This window comes from Hyperoodon ampullatus (genome assembly GCF_949752795.1).
Source record: "Hyperoodon ampullatus genome assembly, chromosome: 15".
NCBI lineage: Eukaryota > Metazoa > Chordata > Mammalia > Artiodactyla > Ziphiidae > Hyperoodon > Hyperoodon ampullatus.
Window position 1 is genome coordinate 68,236,475 of NC_136928.1, and position 22,218 is coordinate 68,258,692.

Genomic DNA, 22,218 nt, shown 5'->3' on the forward strand with positions numbered 1-22,218 from the left:
AGCCAGGCACAGCATCGACTCCCTCCTTCTCACCAAGTATCCCAGGGGACATGTCCACCCAGACCTCCAGCCCGTGAGCAACCTGATGCCCCTTATAAAGGCACTGTCACTCTTTTCCATTAACTGCACCCTGGGACACCTGAGCCATGGGTATACATGACATTCCAAGTTAATCACCGTGTCCTTCCTCTTCCCAGGGCCGCCCAGCACGGGGCAGGGGGAGAGTCAGTCCTGCCGCCCCGAGCACGGGACCACGTTCTGAGCACCTGATGTGTGCCAGGCCCAGGTAGAGATGCCCCAGAGGGAGAGGCAGGTGCAACAGTACACAAGGATCCCTGCAGGAACTTGGGCACAGGGATCCTCCGGGTCTGTGCAGAGAGTCCAGGAAGGGGTGGAGGCCAGGGAGTTATGGGCAAAAGCACATGCCAGGATCAGAGAGCAGCCGTGAGGCGGGGAGAGGTAGCTCCCACCCGGGGAAATTTATACACACACGGGCACTTGGTGGAATGGGGCAAGGATGCTAAGTGACCTGCAGTGCTCAGGCCCTCCCACGGGACACGGACTTGCCCGTCACTTGCCCTCTGGGCGGCCCTGTGGGAAGATCATGGCAGCAGTTTCCCACCGCAGCACCATGCTGCATCCTGAGCAAGGCCTCTTCCATCCAGTCTCCACAGCAACTACAGTGATGAAACTCGGGCTCAGAGACTACGTATCTTTCCCAAGGTGACAGCTGTAAGTGGCAAAGCCAGGGTCCTTAGATACTAAGGCCCCTCTGGATGCAGCAGTAGAAAGCTGCTTGGCCTGACCCCCGCCACTCCTGCAAGGCTTTGCTGGGGTCTCTCCACACCCCTGTCTCCATTTCTCCTTCTCAGAAGCAGCTTGCAGCCTGGCTGCCACTGGTCAGCAGGGTACACCCCACAAAGCAGTGGAGGCAACGGTCCCACCTCCTGCTCAGGAAGGGCCCAGGGAACTCTCCAAGGACAGCCTGGAAATGCACCCATACTTATACCTGTCTCCCCAGCCTCGGGTGGACAAGTCCTAAACTTTCCCAGCTGGCTCCTGAAAGAACCAGCCTGTCAGTGGTTCCAGAATAAGCTTGGAAAAGAAACCTCAGCTGCCCTTTACAAAACCTCCGGAGGTCTCCTAGCTTCCCAGCAAGTCTCTTTTCTCACCCTTACTGTGCCCAGGGCCTTTGGGAACCAGCTCAGTGAGGTACAAAGCACATTGGCCTGGGAGTCACGAGACCTGGGCTACAGTCCCCATTGAGGTGTTAATGAAATCTGTGCCCTTGGGTTGGCCACTCAACCTCTCCAGGCCTCAGATTCCCCTTCTGAAAAATGGGGTCAGACTCCTTGCTCTGTCTGCCTCACAGAAATGTCGCATGGCTGAAAATGAAATAAAAGACATGAAAACAAATGTCTCTCCCTCCTCTACTCAGACAAGGATGGGAGGGGCCGCGGCAGGCACAGCGGAGGAACCTGAGGCGGTGGGGGGTGGACATGGCAGAAAGACAGTGCTCTGAACAACAATGGTGGAAACAGAGCCTGGACCTGGTGTCTCCTTTCCCAGAGGCTGGAACCTGAGATCCTGCATTTAACCTACAACTATGGAGAAGCTAACGACAGAGAGAGAGAGACGGAGAGAGACAGTCTTCGTGCCAGGCCAGAAGCCAGCAGAGGCCCCTGGTGGGGGGGTGGGGGCATGGCCACACCCAGCCTACTCCAAGCCAGCTTGGTTTGGCCTTAACCAGGCTCTTGTGGACCAGACCTCCCAGCAGAGGCCAGAATAACAATAACAATTGTAGGAATAAGAGCAGCTGCGAGGTACTGAGTGCTTGGTACACAGCAGGACGGGCTGAGAGCTTACGCAAGCCTCATAACTCACTGCAACGCACTGGGTGGGCAACACCCCAGGCAATGAGTAGTGCATCAGGGTTTGAACCCTAGTCTAATTCCAGAGCCTATGGCCACTTGCAAAGCGGACAAGGCTCAGTCCTGCCCTCAAGGGGCTCAGTCCAGAGGGGAGATGGATCCAGAACAGGAAAGATGGACTATGGGCCTTCTGAGCCCAGAGGAGGGAGAGGTCATCAGCCTGGGCGGTGGAGGGTCAGAGCTCATCTTCCCACTTCACTTGTACCTGCAAGACATGGGCTGTGAACAACATGGGTCAGGAACTTACCTGTCTGGTTCATGAATGGCCTGGCACCCAGCACAGGGCTCAGGGAAATATTGCTGAGTGAAAGAATGAACAAAGGAAAAAACCCAGTTTGAGTCTTGGGTCTTTAACTTCCCAAGACAGTCTCTTTCCATTGCACCCTAAAGCTTTGCAACACTAAATATCCTAAAATATCCCCCCCCCATATTTAGAGGGCTGTCTCTTTTTTTTTTTTTTTGCCATTGGAAATTTTTTTTTATTAGTTTCTGCTTTATAACAAAGTGAATCAGTCATACATATCCATCTGTTCCCACATCCCTTCCCTCATGCATCTCCCTCCCTCCCACCCTCCCCATCCCACCCCTCCAGGCGGTCACAAAGCACCGAGCTCATCTCCCTGTGCTCTGTGGCTGCTTCCCACTATCTATCTACCTTACGTTTGGTAGTGTATATATGTCCATGCCTCTCTTTCGCTTTGTCACAGCTTACCCTTCCCCCTCCCCATATCCTCAAGTCCATTCTCAAGTAGGTCTGTGTCTTTATTCCCGTTTTACCCCTAGGTTCTTCATGACATTTTTTTTTTTAATTCCATATATATGTGTTAGCATATGGTATTTGTCTTTCTCTTTCTGACTTACTTCACTCTGTATGACAGACTCTAGGTCTATCCACCTCATTACAAATAGCTCAGTTTCGTTTCTTTTTATGGCTGAGTAATATTCCATTGTATATATGTGCCACATCTTCTTTATCCATTCATCCGATGATGGACACTTAGGTTGTTTCCAGCTCCGGGCTATTGTGAATAGAGCTGCAATGAACATTTTGGTACATGCCTCTTTTTGAATTATGGTTTTCTCAGGGTATATGCCCAGTAGTGGGATTGCTGGGTCATATGGTAGTTCTATTTTTAGTTTTTTAAGGAACCTCCATACTGTTCTCCATAGTGGCTGTACCAATTCACATTCCCACCAGCAGTGCAAGAGTGTTCCCTTTTCTCCACACCCTCTCCAGCATTTATTGTTTCTAGATTTCTTGATGATGGCCATTCTGACTGGTGTGAGATGATATCTCATTGTAGTTCTGATTTGCATTTCTCTAATGATTAATGATGTTGAGCATTCTTTCATGTGTTTGTTGGCAGTCTGTATATCTTCTTTGGAGAAATGCCTATTTAAGTCTTCTGCCCATTTTTGGATTGGGTTGTTTGTTTTTTTGCTATTGAGCTGCATGAGGGCTGTCTCTTTAAGGACATTGCCTTGCTGATTTAGGATGGTTTCAAACCCAGTTGATGAAGCCCAGGATAACCCAGGTCATTCTCCAGCCTGCATCAGGGAAACCTTTCCGTGGAGTCTTAGATAGCTGGGGCTGATAGGATGCAGAACACCGCCACCCTGGCCAGCACCTGCCAGGTCACGGCGAAGCTTAGAGCTGGTGAACTGGGTCACAGCTCCACACTCCCGGTGCTCCTGAGACCCCCCTTCAGACAGAGGTCCTCTTCCCTCCCTCTGCCCCTAATGCTTGCCACCTTACTCTGTCAATGTTCCTATCCCAAGCTGCAATTTCAGGTCTGTGTCTGTCTTCAGAACTACCCAGAGAGTAGCTCCTGAGACACACCCCTGCCTCCCCATGCAGAGCCCGGCACACAGGAAGTGCCCAGCAAACACAGGAGGCGCTCAGCAAACGTGTGCTCCTGCGTGGGGCTTGCTGGCTCATGACAACTTGAGTAGCTATCTTTGGCTCAGCTACTACCTGAGTCCCCTGACATGTTTGGAGGCTGACACGGGGTGGATCCTAGGTGATGTGCGGGCTCCCTTGGCCTGATCGCTAGACCACTGATTTCAGGGCATCTCCAGAGGCAGAAGACACAACCCTCAGCTGCTGTGGCTGCAGGAAGAGAATCATGCTGGTGCTGCCTCAGGCTGGAGAGAGCCTCTCTGTCCCCAGCAGCCCCTTGCAATCCCTGCAGTGTCCATCCCCAAGGAGGCCAGACCTTGCCCCGGCTCCTGGAAATAACAGCAACGCAGTAGAATTCACTGTAATAAAGCGCCATGTTGATCAGGCCCTTACTTGCGCCGGGTTCTGCGCTAGTGCTTCACCAGCCTCGCGATAACCCCAAGAAGCAGTACTGTAACGTCACGCTCGCTTTCCAGAGGAGGAGGAGGAGGTGTGGAGAGGGGAATTAGCTCAGCCTCGCCCTCAGGCCAGCAAGGAGCAGCACTGCAGTCGAGGCAACCATTTGAGGCCGATTTGCTGAATGCCTACAACGTGGCAGGCCCCGCGCTGGGTGCAGGGTGACCCCAGTAAACGAGACAAGACTGGGCCTGTTGGCTCTGCTCAGGCTCCGAACTGCTGAGTGGGACAGGCAAGCTATCCCAGGAGTTCGGGGGACGGCGGGAAGGGAGGGGCCTCGTATGTGGAGAGGCAAGGGCCGGGCAGGGAGCCAGCTCTGCCACTGATGACAGGCCTCCCTGACATGCGGCTGACTCCTAGAGAGAGGCACAGATAGCACAGGGGACTGTCACAGTCATCTAGGGCTGCGTAACAAACCACCCCAAAGCTCACTGACAAATTATCAACATTTTCGTGTTTCTCATGCTTCTGTGGGTTGGCTGGGCTCGACTGAGGCTTCTTCCTGGAAATGCTAAATGTGCTCCCTCAGCTGAAAACTTTCTGAAAGGGCGCCCCCGGGTGGGCTTCCTCCGGAGTCTCACCCCCAGTCAGGCCCCCCCAGGTGCCCCTCCCAGCCCTTGCTGACTCCCCTCCTCTCTGCTCAGCAGACTGGTCCACGACGGTGGCCTTCTTAGCCTGTCGGCCCTGGTGACCCAGTAAACTGCACCCCGACCACTGGGCAAGTCAGGACCTGGCAATGGGCAAGAAGAGACCCCAAGCCGCTTCCCTCTCGGGGCCCCTTTTCCTCGAAAGGACTTCATGTTTCCCGGTGCCTTTGTGTTCACCTAATTATGTCACTCTTCAACAGCACCCTCCTCTAACTGGGCCATTTCCACAGCTCCTTTTTCTCCTACTCCTTTCCTCCTTCAAGTGCCAAAATCCCACGCCCAGACCCTCAGGTGGCTCAAACACCCCTTTCCCCTTGGTTCTAAGAAAACCAAAATCATGGGCTTCCCTGGTGGCGCAGTGGTTGAGAGTCCGCCTGCCGATGCAGGGGACACGGGTTCGTGCCCCGGTCCGGGAAGATCCCACATGCCGCGGGGCGGCTGGGCCCGTGAGCCATGGCCGCTGGGCCTGCACGTCCGGAGCCTGTGCTCCGTAATGGGAGAGGCCACAACAGTGAGAGGCCCGCGTACCGCAAAAAAAAAAAAAAAAAGAAAACCAAAATCTTGGTGCCCGCCCCCAGACCCTCCTCCCTCTGCATGGTGGCTAATGAGTTCGCCCTTCGCACGCTAGTTTATTTCCCTCCCGCCCGATAATGGCAACTTCATTAAGAAAACCATACCCTTGCTGAGCTGGAGACCTCCGGGTGGCAGGAACAGAGAAGCTTAATGGGGCCTGTGGGCGGCCAGGCTGCCTCCAGGCTCCCCTCCCCCCCTTCTGCCTTCTGTGTCCAAGGCCTCCAAAGTCCTCCCCCCACACCCCTCTCAAAGCCCTCTCCCTCCCCACCCCAGGCCCCCCTCCCTCCTCTGTTTCTTCCTCCCTCACCTGCCTGCTCCAGCTGACCGTGGAGGTGTCAGGGTCCTCCCTGGGCCTTGGCCAGCCCCAGAGAGAGGGGACTTGAAGGCCATGACAGGCCCTGCCCACACTCGGCCGTGATCTGCCAGGCTGGCTCGGTGCTCCCCCAGCCCCCAAGTCCTCACTGGAGAATGAAGAATTGCTCTGAAGCAGCACGCTTGCCGGGTGGGCCCTCAGAAGCCTGCCCAGCACCTGCTGGGCCACTAAAAACAGCGTCCTGTTACTTCCCTGAACGCTAGTTCCTCTGTCTCTAGAACGGAGACCACGTTACCAGCCTCTTGGGTGGTTGTAAAGACTAAATGAATTAATGCATCTAAAGCTAAACGAATTGATGCATCTAAAGCATTCAGACCCACATGATGAAAAGTTCAGACCCACAACTGGCAGCTATTATTACTATTACTATTGTTATTATTTATTACTAGCCTCTTGTGCATTCTGAATGTGGTGGGCTATATAAATGAAGCTTAAAAAGTCACTGCCTTCTTCCTGCTCTGTCAAATCCCCCTTGTTTAGCATCTCTCAGCGGCATCTTGAGCAGACCCCAGAGCTTTCTGGTTATTTTCAGTTATTCAAAGTCAAGTCCAGAAGGGTTTATTGCTCCACCCCGGCCCCCAGTTTCCATCTGGTCTTCCAATTCCTGTGAAACACTGGGCTGGTGTGAGGGGCTATCTTACCAGGGGTCCCCCTCCCACTCCCCACACCCCTCCCTGTCATTTCCACCCAAGGCCACAGCTGTTCCTCTCTCCCCAGACCTTCCGGTGGCAGGTGGCCAGCGGCATCGACAGCAATGAGATGCTCGAGATTCAGATCTTCAACTACAGCAAAGTCTTCAGCAACAAGTAAGTGAGGGGCGGGGCATGAGAGGCGGGGCTCCACGGGGCGGGGCGCCTGCCCTGCTCCTTGGGCCGCCCCCTCCTTTGAGTTTAAAAGGGGCCTGGATTGACCTTCAAAGACCCGCCCCCACCCCACCACAAACCCCCGCTCCTTCATGTCCTCAGAGTCTCCCAGCCCTCCCGATCCTTGTTGGCCAAGTTCACTCTCTCTGTCCCCAGTCCCAGCACAGCTTCCTGTCCCCTTCCTCAAGTTTTCCCCCTTACACCATGCTGGGCAACAGTTACCCATCAGAGGAGGTGATAATACCCTCCAACAGACCATCTATCTGTAGCCTTGAGAGTGAACTTGTCACACCTGTGGAGGACTGGAAGCTCCGAGGCAGTCTGGTTCAGTGGTTTAGGAGTCAGGAGAGCCTGCTCTCAGATCCCAGCTCAGTCATCTACTGTGTGACCCTGGGCAGGTTGCATGACCTCTCTGAGTTCAATGTTTGCATGTGTAAAGAGGATAAGTACTTACCTCAAAGGGAAGCTGTGAGAATTAAATGAGATAGATGTTCATTCATTCATTCAATCCCCATGTTTACTAAGTGGCTACTGTGATGGCGAGGCGCCCACCTTCATGGAGCTTACATTCTGCAATGGAGCCCATCTACCACCTATCACTACCAGGGCTTCAGCAAAAGTAGTTCCCATCCTTCTCTCTGGGTGACAAGCAAAATTCAGAATCATTTGAACAGTCTGGAATGGTGGCTAAATATAGTACATGTAAGTTCCTGTCTTGGATTCGAAAGCCACTTTTCTTATACAAGCTAGAGGGGGTCATGGCTGAACCATGACACGTCTGAAATGGCGTGGGGGTTTTATTCACTGAGCGCTCAGTATGACTCAACAGTGGGAGAAGACCTCAAAGGAATGAAAAGCTGACCTAACCCTAGGTCATGTTAGTAGGAGAGCCAGCAGAGCAGGAGAGGTGAGGGCCGAGGGTTCCACTGACCTCATGCTGCTTGGAGAGAAGACAAGTAGGCACTGCCTCGTGGTTGCCAGGGGGAAGGGACTTTAAATCTTGCCTCATGACAAGGGGATGAGAGCCTAGAGGAGAAAATCACAGAAGACATGTTCATCCATCCATCCAGCCTTGGTCCATCCTTTCAGTCACTCATCAAACATTCACTGAGAAACACTGTATACCAGGCAGACACTGTGCTAGTCATTAGAGATACTAAGATGAGGGGTTAGGGCACCATGTCTGTCCCCTAAGAAGGTTTTCTGCCATGTGAAAGAGGAAAGATGTATGCCTAGAAGCAGGATCAGGGCAGGGCTGCATTGCTGGTGGACAGCAGACAGATGAAAGCTGGCCAGAGCTCTCCAGCCAATGAGCTGTCACGGGGAGAGGGTTAGCAGAGTGTGGACCATGATGCCGTAGAGGGGATTTCTGAGTCAGGAAGGGCCAAACCACGTGACCTCCAAGGATTCTGTGATTTTTATTGGGAGCCAGAGAGATCTCAGCTGGGTATGGGATGTAGGCATTCCAGACCCACCGGCAGGGAGGCCTATCAGGGCATCCCATCATTCAGGCAGCTGCCTCTGGCACCCACAAGAAAGGTTGGTGAGACACCCCACCAGGGGCCCCCAAGATGAAGCAGGACCTTCTTCCCTGGGATGAGAGACCGGGTAACCTGTGAGAACAGGAGAAACAGGAACATGCACAGCAAGGTGGACGTGGAGGAAGAAGCAGAATCGGAAGCTGAGGGCTGGGAGGAGCTCCAGGCGTCCCAACAGGACCCACGGTAGACAGCAGAGCACCGGGGAGCCTTGGAGCTCAGCCAGGGCAACCCTCGTTGTGCAGATGGGGAAAGTGAGCCTCGGAGAGGCTGCTGAGGCCACAGGGGTAGACAGCAGGAGGGCGGGGCTAGGATGCTGGTCTCCTCCCTCCCCTTCCTAATCCTCAAACTCCCAGAGACCGGGCTATGTGAACAGTGATGGTGGAAACCAAGGATGTGGAAGAGATCGCTAAATCATTTAGATGAATTTGCTAAATCATTTAAATGAAAGCTGCTGGACCAATCCCTAAAATGCTTGAAAACATCAAAACTCTTGCTATAGACTAATCAGAAGTATCTGGTAAATTGTTTAGGAAATCAACTACTGTAACAGTGAGTATGCTGGAATATAGGGCTTCGATGAGTTGTCCTAAAACGCCAGCAAGACGGAGACAGAAGTGGGGTGTCCCTGCTCTGATTCTCCTTCTTTCTCTCTCCCGGCCCTCCCTGCCCCCACCCAGGAAAAGGCAGGAAACCCCACAAGGGGAGGCCTGGACCTGGTGGAAGTGGGTCCTGCTGTTTCCTTGGAAGCCTGGAGAAGGTCCAGGGCACTGTTGGCTGCAGAGCTGGGGTGGGGAGGACTGGTGGTCTCGTGGACAATGCAGGGCCCACCTGACACAGGCCAGCTCGGGGGGTCGGAAAGGGAGGGCAGGTGCTTGGAGTCAGGTGGGCCTCAGTCTCCCACCCTGGAGTCTGGGCTCTATCTCCCAGAGCCAAAGGAAAGGGCCACCTAGTGCTTGCCCTCTGTCCCCACCATGGCCCAGCTCAGTCACCAGGCTCCTTCTGACGGGGCAGCTGAGCCTCTGGGGAGCCTCTGGGGGTTGCACCGGGCACGGCAACCAGCAAAGCCACACCCGCTGCTCGGGACAGTGGCCGGCACCCAGCAGGCCCCCCTTACTTTGTGGAATGAGTGAATGAGTAATGTCAGGAGGAGAGGGCGTACAGGGTAGGAGGATCTGGGCACAGGAATTCGAGTGGCCCTTCTTCTCTGAAGAGCTCAGGGCTCCCCAGGAAGCCAGCCACATGACTGGTACATTTGGGGAAACTGAGGTAAAGGAGGCTGGCGTGAGATTTAGAACCTGTGGGCCTGATCCCACCACCACCCACCACAGAGAAGGGGACTTATTCTAGAAGCAGAGGGCAGCATAGAAACTGACCCCTCACCCAGGCCAGGAGACCCCAGGTCTGCTCTGCCCACATTGAATGAGATCCTTTTTCAAGAGCCTTGGGCTTCCCTGTGAGGATGTGATGTTGGGTCCAGAGGATCTTGTGCCACCCCCTCTGCCTGTCCAGGACCCTGGAGGGGGGCTGGTCTGACCCAGGCACCAGTCTCCTGGGGCTCCTGAATAATTCAGGAGCCAGGAGAGCAGTGGAGGCCTGGTGAGGCCTCAGGCACTTGACACCAGCTCCCAGGGGAAAGCAATGAATTATTGACAGACCCTGGTGCCTGGTTGCAGCTCTACTGTGGTCAGTCTGTGGGCCCCCCTCACTGCTGGCTAACTACCAGAGAATCCTGCCCCTGCTCAGCCTGCTCAGCCTGCCCAGCCGCTCCGTGGGGGCCAGCCCAGCCTCCAGAGTCGGGGGTTGCCATCCGGAGGGCCCACCTCCCAGGCAGCTCCTCCACGCTGACCCACCGGGAGGGGCAGAGGCAATAGACAGAGGCTGCTGAGCTTCCAGCCAGACTGGACAAAGGGCAGCTGGGCTCGGGGCAGGAGGTGGTCTCCGGGGTCACCAGGCAGGCCAGACCCAAGGCTCCCTTCCTGCACCAGCTCCTTCCCCAGAGAACATCTGTGGAAGGGGGTTGAGAGGCAACGCTCTGTTGGAAGCAGCATGCGGGCACTTGTTTTGAAGTTGTGTTTTCATAGCAAGCACCCTGGTTTTGCTTAGACGGTACGTTACAGATGTGCAAAAAGGGTAAAGTTTTATTTAAAATGTTTTCCTTTATTTTTTTAAAGTTTTTATTGGAGTACAATTGATTTACAATGTTGTGTTAGTTTCAGGTGTACAGCAAAGTGAGTCAGTTTTATATGTATACATATAGCCACTCTTTTTTTTTTTCTTAGATTCTTTTCCCACATAGGCCACTACAGAGTACTGAGTAGAGTTCCCTGTGCCATACAGTAGGTTCTTATTCATTATATACTTTTTTTTTTTTTTTTTTTTTTTGCTGTATGCGGGCCTCTCACTGTTGTGGCCTCTCCCGTCGTGGAGCACAGGCTCCGGACACGCAGGCTCAGCGGCCATGGCTCACGGGCCCAGCCGCTCTGTGGCACGTGGGATCTTCCTAGACCGGAGCATGAACCCGTGTCCCCTGCATCGGCAGGCGGACTCTCAACCACTGCGTCACCAGGGAAGCCCTGTACCACATCTTCTTTATCCATTCCTCTGGTGATGGATGTTTTTCTTTATCTTTAACATAAGACTGAGATCACATCCGTTGTCCATTTCAAAGGACACTATTTTTTATGTTTGTTTGGGGGAAGCAGCAGGTAACTATTAAGAGTTAAAGCCCCACAAGCCACGCACTGTGGGTATGGTGAATTCAGTCCTCTGGCCTTGCTAGCTCCCAGGATCCCAACCCCATCTTCTGGGCCGCAGGCTTGCCCTGGCTCTGTGAGACTGCGCATCTGCCCCCAGAGCCCACCCTGTGCAGGAGACCAGTGTGTATGGGCCCTCCAGACGGCAAACACCGCCCCACCTCATGCCCCACTGTGACATGTGACATCTGAGTGTGGCGGTATTAGAGGACTTTCACTTGAGTGTACTCACCACCACCCAGTGAAGCAAGTGGTATCACCTTTGGGGAGGTGGCAAAAAAGCAAGGCTCAGAGAGGTTGGAGAACCAGCCCAAGTCACACAGCTGCCAGGTGGTAGAAACCCTCTTAGACCCTGCTGGGCAAACCCACCTCTGTCTGACCCCAGAGCCCAGGCTCTTTCTACTGTCTACACTGCCTCCCATTAGGGATGGCATTTAGTCTGTGTGTGAACAGGGCTTGGACCAGGGCATGAGGAGGGGGAATTTGCCAGAAAGCGGATCTCAGCTTACTGTGTGATTGAAGCAGAGGTGGATGGGTGAGCAGCCAGGGTGTAGTGAGGTCCCCGTCACCGGGCGTCTAGCAGGATCTGGGAGTGTGTGTCAGGGAGGAGGTTTAAGGGACTCCTCCTTTTTTTTTTTTAAATTTAACATCTTTATTGCAGTATAATTGCTTTACAGTGGTGTGTTCCTTTCTGCTTTATAACAAAGTGAATCAGCTCTACTAAGGGACTTCTCCTTGACGGAATGCTGGACAAGCTTTCCTCTTAGGTCCCTGGCAAGTCTAAAGGTCTGAGAACTTGTTTAAGCCTGGAAGGTGCCAGAGCCTTCTCTGAGCACTTGTGGGGGAATAGCTCCATCCTGCCCCCTGGGGGTGTCTTGTCACACTGCAGCATCTCTACTGATCCCTGGGTATCTTCTAGGGAAAGTTGTGCCTGCGCACCCAGCGCTCAGCAGGTGCTCAACAGGCCCTAGTGGAGCTAAAAGGGCCTGAAGTTCCAGTCAGCAAGGGGCAGTGGTAGAACAGGGATTCTCAAAGTGTGCTCCCCAAGCACAATCATCAACATCACCTGGACACTTGTCAGAAATACCCATTCTGGGGCCCCACCTCGCCTGCTGAGTCAGACCCCCTGGGGCGGGGCCGGCTCCCAAGAGCAGATGGTACACACCTCTCCCAACTCGGTGCTCAGTGACTTCACATTGCAAGCTTGAAATTGGCCTTGGTGGGGGTATTTACACCATGGAAATGAGCAAAAGCTGCAAGTCAGGACTGCCCTTCCCCTCCCCCAGCCAGTTGTTAAACAGTTGCCAGCACAATGGTGGGGGGGTGGGTCCCAGTCATCTGTGTATTAGCAGGCCCTCCCCATGATTCTGTTCATGCTGAAGTTTAGAACCACAGATTTAGACCCTAAAGAGATGAGGCTGCAAAGAACCCAGTATACATGTTCATGCCTAGAGTCTACTGTTAGAAGGGCTTCACAGGACAGAAGCTAAGAGCCCACCACCCTCATTTTATAAAGACAAAGTTGAGACCCAGGGGCAGCGGCTCTAGGTCTCCTGACCCCAGGCCGGCACTTCAGCCCAAGCTGGGGAGAGGGCAGGATGCAGCGGGGGAGGCAGCTTCCAAGGGGCTAGTCTGAGAAGAGCCTGGAAGCCAAGGTAGGCTTTAGAGTGGAGGAATGGTATGAACAGTTTCACCCATAGGGAGGATGGGGCGAGCTGACGGATGGAGCTCTGAACCCCGGAGAGAAGCATTCATTCACTGTGGCTGCTCCCAGCACTTTCTCCCCTCACACAGACGGAAGGCTTTTTTAAAACAGTGTCTGCCCTCCATGGCCCTCAGGAGGATGCAGACATCAGACATGTCTGGTGAAGTCAGAATCCACCCGATACCTCACCTCATCCGGAGTGGCCATTAAATTAACTGCATCCCTTCCTGCTTTCTCAGCCTCACCTTCCTCCCCTATAAACCAAGGGCAGCACCAGATGATCCCAAGGTCCCCTCCTGTCTCACACCCTGTGAATGGCCCCCTCTGCTTTTGTCCCTCCAACCAGAAGTGGTGTGTATGTTTGAATCTACCCCATGTGGAATCGCCGTGTGAGAACATCGCTCTGAGTACCCTGTTCTCTCCTAGAGCAATAACCTTCAAACCACGGGATGCAATGGCACGCAGGTCAACTCAGTCAGCATTTATGGGGCCCCCACTGTCGTTCATTAATTCAGCCAGTAGACTTTGAGATCTCCTGTGAGCCAGAAATACCAAATAGAGTCTGGAAATAGGAAACAGCTGCTTCCCTGGAAAGGCTCACGCTATAACGTCACCCCCTTGATAACGACCAGACAGCTCCTGGAGTGCTGACTATGTACTAGGCGCTCTGCTAAGAACTTGGCACAGAGGATCTCTGTTAGTCCTCTAAACAGCAGCTCTGTGAAGCAGGGGTTATTAGCTCATCTTAGGAGAAATCTGGGACTGAGAGCCCAGGTCAGCTGCCCGGGAAGCAGGTAACCCTCTAGTAAGTGTCCGAGCTGGGTTTCCGATCCCGTCTCTCCAACTCCACGTCTGTGCTCATCACAACACTGCCCTGCTGATCCCCTCTAGGCAGCTGGGTGGATGGGGATCCCACAGTCAGATGGGTTCTTGCCCCCAAGGAGCTTGCAGAATGCAGGTGTGTGTGGGCATCACTACCGACTCAACAGAGGACGAACGAGCCAGTGGTGCCGGTGAGGGGTAGAGACCTTGGTAGTGATTAGGGAGGTGGAAGGGGGAGGAGCTATCTGTGTATCCAGGAGCCTCTGGTCCTTCCCCACAGCCTCCATGCTGGGCATCTGGAAGCTGCTCCGCAGGGGCTCAGCAACCCCAATCGCCTGTACCCAAGGAGCACGAGGCTCCACCAGGACACACTGACCCGTCTGTGAACATCCCCCCAGGTGCTCACTGCCCTCAAGCTCTCCCAGGGAAATGGCTGTCATACGTACAACCACACACAGCTGTTGGGGGCCACAGACCCTCCTGGACATGCCACCCTGGCCAGCCCCAGCTCCTGGGCCACCTTCTCCAACCCCAGCCTGGAGCCTGAGCCAGCCCCCTCGTCCCCTTGCCAGCCAGTCCCAGCCTCTCGGGATGTCAGCCTTGCTCCTCATTCTGGCCTCTTCATGTGAAACCATGAAGACCACGCCCCCTCTGCCATTCACAGGCTGATCGGGACCTTCCGCATGGTGCTGCAGAAGGTGGTGGAGGAGAAGCACGTGGAAGTGACTGACATGCTGATCGACGACAACAATGCGATCATCCAGGTGAGGGCGCCCAGAGAGTCCCTGGACCTGCCTATTACGGGTCACCTGGGGGCCTGCTGGCCTCCCTGCCCCTGCACATAGCGTGGCCTTAGGAACACTCCTTATGGGCGGGGAGGTGAGGTGGGAGGAGGAGACTCAGGTCAGACTCTGCTGGAGCCCCTCAGCCTGGCAGCCATGTCCAGAGCCCTTGGGGCGTGACAGGGCCCCAAGGTGGACACTGCAATCCTTCCTGCCATAAGAGTACAAGAGAAGGCAACGGGGGGATGCCCTCCCTTCTCTCCCTAGGGGACCTTCCATCTGGACCCAGCTCAGGAATCACTAAAGATGTGTCTCTTGTCGTCTGAAACCCAGTCTGAGCCCTGCTGGCCACTCCTGGCCATGACCTTCACTCTGCATGCCTGCCTTGACGTCTAAGACTAGCCTTTCTGTGAGGGCAGGGACCTTCTTTCTATTTCATCTGTCACATTCCATGCCAGCACTTCCAACAGGAACACACATGTACTAATGATGCACAGTCTGTAGGCACTTAATACATGTTCAAACAGAGGAAGGAAATAAACCATTCTGGACGCCCAGACCCCAGGCTCTGCTCTGACGCATCTGTCCCCATGAGCTCATTGATGCCCACCACTGGGCAGTTGAGCCTAGTGGTGAGGAACACAGCCCTTGGGTACAAACATTCATTAGGCCACTCACTAACTGTGGGCTGGCTGCATACCATCTGCAAAGTGAGAAAAATTACAGTATCGACTTCACAGGACTGCTCTGAGGATTAAATGGGAATGCACAGAAAGTGCTTGGACCAGTTAGGCATATAGTAAGTGCTCAATAAATATATAAAGTAAGATCAGTAGCTATTATTTCCTGGCCTCAGTTTATCCATATGTAAAATGGGGCTGTACCATGGTTCCCCAACCCTGGTCCCACATATGACCCTATGTAGTAGCCAGCAGAATAGCCTCAGAAGCAGGACTGCAGCCACAGAGAGCCAGAATGGAAGGAACCCTCTCTGAGGAGTGCCAAGGGTGGGGCAGAAACTCCCACAGTGCCCTGGTGGCTCAAGACACTTCTTCCCTGGGGAAATCGAAGCCTGGGCATTCAGAGGACCACATGCCTAGTGTGGGCTGCCTGTGGGGGTCTCTGGAGCCAGCCAGCTCCTGACCTGGAGGAAGGGAAAGCGTGTCTAGAAGATTTTCTAGCACCCACACGGGCTGAGGAAGGGACTAGGCTGAGTCTTCCCTGTGCACTGGGGAGAAGCTAGAGCTAAGAGGAGACTTCTTGCTCTGTGGCCCAAGGACACAGAGAAAATCCCATGGTGACCTCGAGCTCCCATCCTCTCCAGATTAGGAGGGTGGGTGTCAGGTGAGCAGGAAGAAGTGCTGACCTCACGCCTTTGAGGGTGTCCAGGGCCTGGGCTCCTCTCCCGAAGGACATTCTCAGCTCACGTCATCAAATCCTGAGAGAGCATCAGGAGCGAGGGGAAGTCAGCTGATTTCAGACAGACCACCCCTGGTCCCCGCAGGCAGCCCTGGTTCTGAGGGCGAGAGAGTGACCTACACCATGGGGACACTGGAGGATGCTCTTGATTATGTGTCCAGTGGACTCGGCCCACCCCCAGCCCAGGCTCAGCTGCCCGGCGTGGGTCCCCCACCTCGGGCACCAGGGAGGAGGAGAGCCACGTGCAGGAGGATCTGGAGCCACAGCCCATTCAGTTGTCAGTCTTTCTGAGCCTCTGTTTTTCTCATCTGCAAAACGGGAAAGTGGGGGGGAGGATAGTACCCAGCTTGCCTTCCTCCAGTAAGTTAAGGGTGTGAGAGCACCTTGTAAAATCACAGAGCAGCGGAGGACACGGGATTATGATTGTTATTGCCGTCCCAGCCACTCACCACCCATCTCTCCCTCCAGACCAGCCTGTGCGTGGAGGTCCGGTATCAGCCCACAGGCATGGTGGGCTCCTGGGCTGACGAAGACTTCCTGGGGGATGAGCCCCTTCACGAGGAAGAGAAGGACAGCCAGGAGACAGATGGGCTGCTCCCTGGCTCCCGCTCCAGTTCTCGGCCGCCGGGCGAGAAGAGCTTCCGGAGGTAACAGGCTGGGCCCCCTGCCCCCAAAGACACAGGGAGGATGCCTGGGGCCTGCTCCCCTGGAAGGCCCCTCTAGGCCTGGGCTCAGAGTATAGACCTGAGTTGCTGGAGAGACATACAAGAGGAGGGCAAGTGTTTCTGCAGCATCCCCTGCGCCCCGACTCCAGAACTCACTGGGGAGGCAGCAGGGTGTCTGCGATCAGGCTGAGGGGCCAGGCCCCTCCGCTACCCTGAGGGAGGCAAAGTTCTGGGAGGGTGGACTCTAACATGGGAGGAAGAGGCTAGACCTCCTGCCTCCTCAAAGGATGGGAAAAGCAGACAGGAGGAGGCCCTGATCTCTCTGGCCCAAGACCCAGCAGTGCCAGACCAGCCCCAGGCAGCCTGGCCTCCGCCCTGGCCCAGTGAAGGCCCAAGAGAAGGAGGCTTCTTCCTGCCAGAGTGAAGCCAACGGTCCTGGTTGGGACCTGGCCTCTATTCTGTTGAGAAGACCGCATCCCAACACCCTAGGTGTCCAGGATTCCCACCTTCAAATGTCCAGTCACACAGAGAGGACGGGATGCTGTGTCCAGGCCTACTCATTCCAAATGCACTATTTTTACAAAAAAAAAAAAAAAGGAAACGCAACTGTATTACTCTCAGAGCCCAGAGAGACAGACTCTAGGTAAAACACTGTCTGCAGGTTCTTAGGTCACTGGGAATAATGTGTAAAACTCAGGTAAGTCAGCTGTGCATCTGAAGGATGGGGGTGGGTTTGGAGAGGGGGGTAGGCTCCCCTCCCACTGGAAACATCTCCCTCCCATCTCCTTCCACCCTGTCCTTTCCAAGTAAAATTGATTCAGTACTTGTTCTGAAAAAGCACAGATGCTAAATTAGGGTAATTGAATTTTATACTTTTATTGTATGAATATATTTTCCTTCTTTGCCCTTGAACCACTCCCCGCTCCCCACTTCCCCCCCACCCCCGAGACATATACAAGCTTCAGACCCTGGGAGCCAGGTGGGGAGTAATCATAGTAAGTCCAAAGGAACCATGCCTGTGGCAAATGTTCCTGGACCTATGACTCCAGGTCAGCCGTGAGGTGGACGGCATCACCCAGGCCAGCTTGGAGACCGTTCTCCTTAGACTCCAGGCTGGGTAGCGTAGAGACAGCGTGTAATCTGGCCTCAGGAGACACAGGTCTGAGTCCCAGCTCCGCCTCTTACCAGCCTCGTGACCCTTGGCCAGTCACTCCTACCCTGTACCAGGGGTCTCAGGGCAATGGGAACCCCCACCCTGCTGCTGGGAGAGCTGAGGGATGATGGGGGGTCAGACTGTAACTGGGGTGCCAAGTACTACCCCACGTAAGGGCTGGTGATGAACAGGCTCTTGGACAATGCAGGGGGTTAGGAATCGGGCTGGAAATGGTGAAAAGAGGAGCAGGGATGCAGTGGGGAGTGTGGGGATGCTGACACTAAGGGTCCCATCTGGTCCCCATCCTCTGTCCCCGTAGGGAAAAGAGCTTGTCTGCGGCTACACGTGGACTTTAAGAAAGGGCTTTCTGGGGACAGATTGGACGCCACGTGAGAGCCATCAGTTGCAGGGAAAGGAATGCTGGCTCCAAATCAGGAGAGCTGAGCCCCATTAAGTCGCATCCTGACCGCCACTAACTAACTGACTTTGGAAAAGTCATTAGCCCCTCCAGGTTAGTAACAGGAATGGGTTGAGCATCCTGGCTGCCCTCCAACTCTGACGTCCTGAGGGACCCAGGGATTCCCCAGGTCCCGTGGGTAGCGCGCGTGGAGAACAGCTCGCTATGGAAGCCAAGAGGGCAGCCCTGTCTGGGGTCGCTGCAGCTCAGGCAATGCCGAGCCAGGTCCTCTCTCATCCCACACAAGTGGGCCAGGGTGTTGATGGAGGGAACAGTGAGACAATGCGGTCAAGCCTGAGGGGCTTTGGTCCTGGACCTGCAGACCGTCCTGGGCCCCAGGAGTATGGAGATTGAGAGGGGGCCTCTATCCACCCTCACGTTATAGCCTGGCTTTCCCACCTCCCCAGCAGCAGCAGGAAGCAGCAACGGGAGGAGAAGTTTCGTCCCAGAGTTTGGGAATGGGGAGAGGGTGACGACCGCACGCAGAGCTCCTTGTCTCCTGGGGGCCACGGCCTGCTTTGGAGGGGCTGGGTGTGTGCGCAGATTCCCGGCTGCGCTGGGGCTGCCAACCCAGACCCTGAGAGTGCCTCGGGGTGGTACCACTGCCACACGTTCTCTGGCCAGGCCTGGCCATGCAGCCAGCAGGCTGGGGGCAGGGGGAGGGCAGAGGTGTGAGGAGAAGGTACAGCTGGTTTAGAGAATTTGGGCTTCTCCTGTGGTTTAATTCTAGCTGCCTGCATGGGCCAATGAGTTCTGGGTCAAGGAGTGCACGGTTCCAGGGGGAACCCGGATTTGGCCTCGCAGCTGTAGGTGTCATGTCTCACCCTCTTCACCTAAGTGCCAGCCAGGCAGGCCTGTCAGCTCTGGGGTCTGGGAGGAAGCCATTGTCTTCTGGGCCAGAGAGCCCTCCAGAAAAAATTTGGCCAACGAAAGAATAGGGGGAAGGAAGGGATGTATGTGCCCAGGCTCTGACTCCAAGTCAAGTCCTCCTTCGCCCACATCTGCTCCCTGCCCTCCAGCCCCTCCTGGGAAGGCACATCGCTTTGTAGGTCAAGGTGCCCAATCTACAGGGTGCCTCTGTTGTTTTCCCAAACAAGAAAACTTCATGGCCGGTAAGCAACGGTCTCTCACCTGGTTGTCTGGATCCACAGGGGTCTGGTGTGGGAATCCATTCCTCCCTGTCTGATGTGGCTGCGTGGAGTGCTTGCTGGAGGGGTCGGGGGGCTGGTGGAGTGAGTGGCAGGAAGCAACCTCAGGCCCAGGACTGGTGGCATGAGGCATCCATTCCATGGAGGGCAGAGGAGGCCGATGTGGGGAGGTCTCCCTGCAGGGCCTAGGTCCCCACGGCTGGGCTCCTGCCATCTGCCCTCACCACCCCCTGGGAGGGGCTCTGCAGACATTCCTCTACACTCCCAAGGCCTTAAGTATCTTCCCGGAAGTTTCTCCCATTGGGCCTCAGGGAATGTCCACTGGCAGCTCTGCCTGAGCAGTCCCTCAGCCTCCAACCCACCACCACCCACCCTCCCACTAACCCTCTCCTCCCATGGTTCCATCAGGCCCAGGCCCTGGTCGGTCTCCTCCCATGGTTCCATCAGGCCCAGGCCCTGGTCGGTCTCCTCCCATGGTTCCATCAGGCCCAGGCCCTGGTCAGGCCCTCTGAGCCACTCTGGCTGCTTCTGTAGGCCCTGTCTCCAAATCAGCAGCCTCTGATTTCAGCTGGCTCTTTGCACAATATGCCCGGGAATGTCCCAGGAGGCAGTGCGGTGCCGTGGAGAGCACAGGGCTCAAATCCCAGCCCTGCCCTTTGGAGCCCCACTTTACCACCTGTAAGACAGGGGTTGCTGATGCCTCACAGGAGTGTTAGGGTCAAATGAGATAATACGTGTGAGCTGCCCGCCGCAGTGCTGGCCCGTGGCTGGTGCTCAACCAGGGTCCCCTTCCTTCCTTCTCCCTTTCCGCAGTCTCCATGTTACCCCACCACAACTTGTTCTACCCTGAGCAGCATCGGACCTTTTGGCCCAAGATCCTTCTCAGCTCTGGCCATCCCCACCCTCCTCCAAGGGCTCTGCCAACAAAGGCGCCCACAGCCAGAGCTTCACCGCCGCTTGGGCCCAGGCCGGGGTCTCACTCGCTCACAGGACTCCCTCGCCCCCCCAGCTGTCGGTGTTGCAGAGAAGGAATGAACTACTAACCCCGTGCGCACTTTGCTCTCAGAAGCACAAAATCAGGGTTCTGGGCCCCTGCGTGTCAGTGTACATCTGCCCTGTTGTCTGAAGAGAGAGGAGACTTTGGCCCTGAACACGCACACATGCCCGGGTGTTTTCTCACGCTTACCTGCACGTATGTTCTCTCTCTCCATGACACCAGGGAGCTTCACACACCACCAGGTTCTGGGCAAAGGACCCCCTGTTAGAAAGGACAGAGAAGGGAACCCAGCCTTAATCTCACAACTGCACTTCAGAGACTCGGGGCTTTCGCAGATTCCCTGTATTCCGCGACTCTCCTCCTCACTTTCTCCACCTGCCTGGCCCTCCAGCCCTCCTTCTGCCCAGCCCCCCTTCCTGGTGTCCCTGCTGGGCTTCTCTCTGCCGGGTCTCCTCCTGGGGGAAGGGAGGGAGTGGGACACATTTCTTGTTCTCCCTCTGGATCATTCTTCTACTCCAGTGGAGACCCATAGAAGAAGGTACCTCCCTCCTATGCCTGCGTGTGCCTGGGGCATGTGCCATGGGGTATGCATAGATGTGTGTGTATGGGGTCTACACACCCAGCCTCACCCCCAGAGTGCAGGGTTCCCACAGCCCCTCCCCCGCCTCCCTCCACCAGGCTGAGCCCCAGAGCTTCAGCCACTCCCAAGCAGCCTGGAGGAGCCTGGGTCAGGGCCATGCTGAGATCTGGGGTGAAGCAGTGCTCAGCAGACTCCTCCCAAACTCAGCCACTTCACCTGAGGTGGGGGTCCTCTTCACCCCCTGCCCGGGTCTGAGTGCTCAAGTGAGACCTCACACCGTGAAGCACTAAGATCCCAGAAAACCCTCAATCCCCCAGAGGCCACCATATTGATTCACGTCCCCCAGCCTCCATGGCTCCTTCTAACTGTGCACACAGAGTCACGGGGGTGGGAGCTTGAGGAAGAGGTGAGTGAAACTGAGGCAGAGAGAGAGAGAGAGAGTGTGTGTGTGTGTGTGTGTGTTGGCTGAGGAACAGAACTTACCCGGCCAGGCTGGGACACTTAAAAACACAATGTAGACTCTAGGAGGAAAGTCAGGCCCAACCAGGGCTCCACGGAGAGGTCCCCTAGCAACGAGGATGACCATGAGGTCAAACCTCTCATCCCCACCCCTTGCGGCTGAGTGACTAAGGGCAGGCAGAGTCTCAGCTCCCCCGTTTGGGAAATAGGATAATGATACCCCCTTGTGAGACGGTTGGCATCAGTATGTCAAGGCATGTTTAAGTTCTCCCGCAGGGCCATGCAGTTATTAATGTTAGTTGGAGTCACAACAGTGCTTGTAGTAAAATCACAAGAGTATTATTTTTTCACAGAAAGAGGGTCTTTTCCCTTCTGCATTTCCCCACTGAGAGTGTGGACCTGTGTGCAGCCTCTTAGCTGGCCCAGGGGCCTGGAGCGCGTGAGCAGGGGTAGGGCACACGTGTGCCAGGTGCCGGCTGCCAGGTTGCAGGTACACACTGTTCTCTGGCCTGCTGTGTGCCCGAGGGGGCCGCTGCTGGGCCAGCCTGACACCTCTCTGCCATTTCAGAGCAAACCGCCAAAGGGAAAGAGAAAAAGGGTCAGATGTTATCATTTAGGTACACAAATTCCACCTTCCTGACCCACCCTTGCCCACTCTCAGGTGATACACTTCCCCTTCCAGTTCCTCTACTGCAAAGATTTTCAAACTTTTCAGGGTCACCCAGTTCTTTAAAAAATAATAGACAAAAAAACAAATTTCCCCCGAAACCTGTATCAATAATTCAGAGAAAGGCAGCCCCCTGTTCGGCCCTCATTCTCGAAAGCTCATTGGAGCCCACGCAGCTCTCAGTGGGTCCCAGTGGGGGCTCAGGCCTGGCCAGACCCCCAACTAGGCCCAGGGCCAGAGCAGGGCTGCTGAGACACTCTCCCCTTCTCTGTTCTCTGCTCGGTGGTCTCAGCCGATTGCGGTAGCCAGAGACCTCGCTGATGTTAA

General features: G+C 55.2%; 1 protein-coding gene across 4 annotated transcripts in view; it reads left to right on the forward strand.

The window, feature by feature from the left end:
- The window catches only part of OTOF (otoferlin), a gene marked incomplete at both ends in the record, with an annotated part of 90,659 nt that overhangs the window by 21,783 nt on the left and 46,658 nt on the right, over positions 1-22,218 (forward strand). For all 4 annotated transcript variants that reach the window (XM_079720877.1, XM_079720876.1, XM_079720875.1 and 1 more), the window contains 3 exons: positions 6,598-6,686; positions 14,229-14,328; positions 16,234-16,412. In XM_079720877.1, coding sequence (XP_079577003.1) covers positions 6,598-6,686; positions 14,229-14,328; positions 16,234-16,412 — 368 coding nt within the window. The remainder of the gene's footprint in view (positions 1-6,597; positions 6,687-14,228; positions 14,329-16,233; positions 16,413-22,218) is intronic.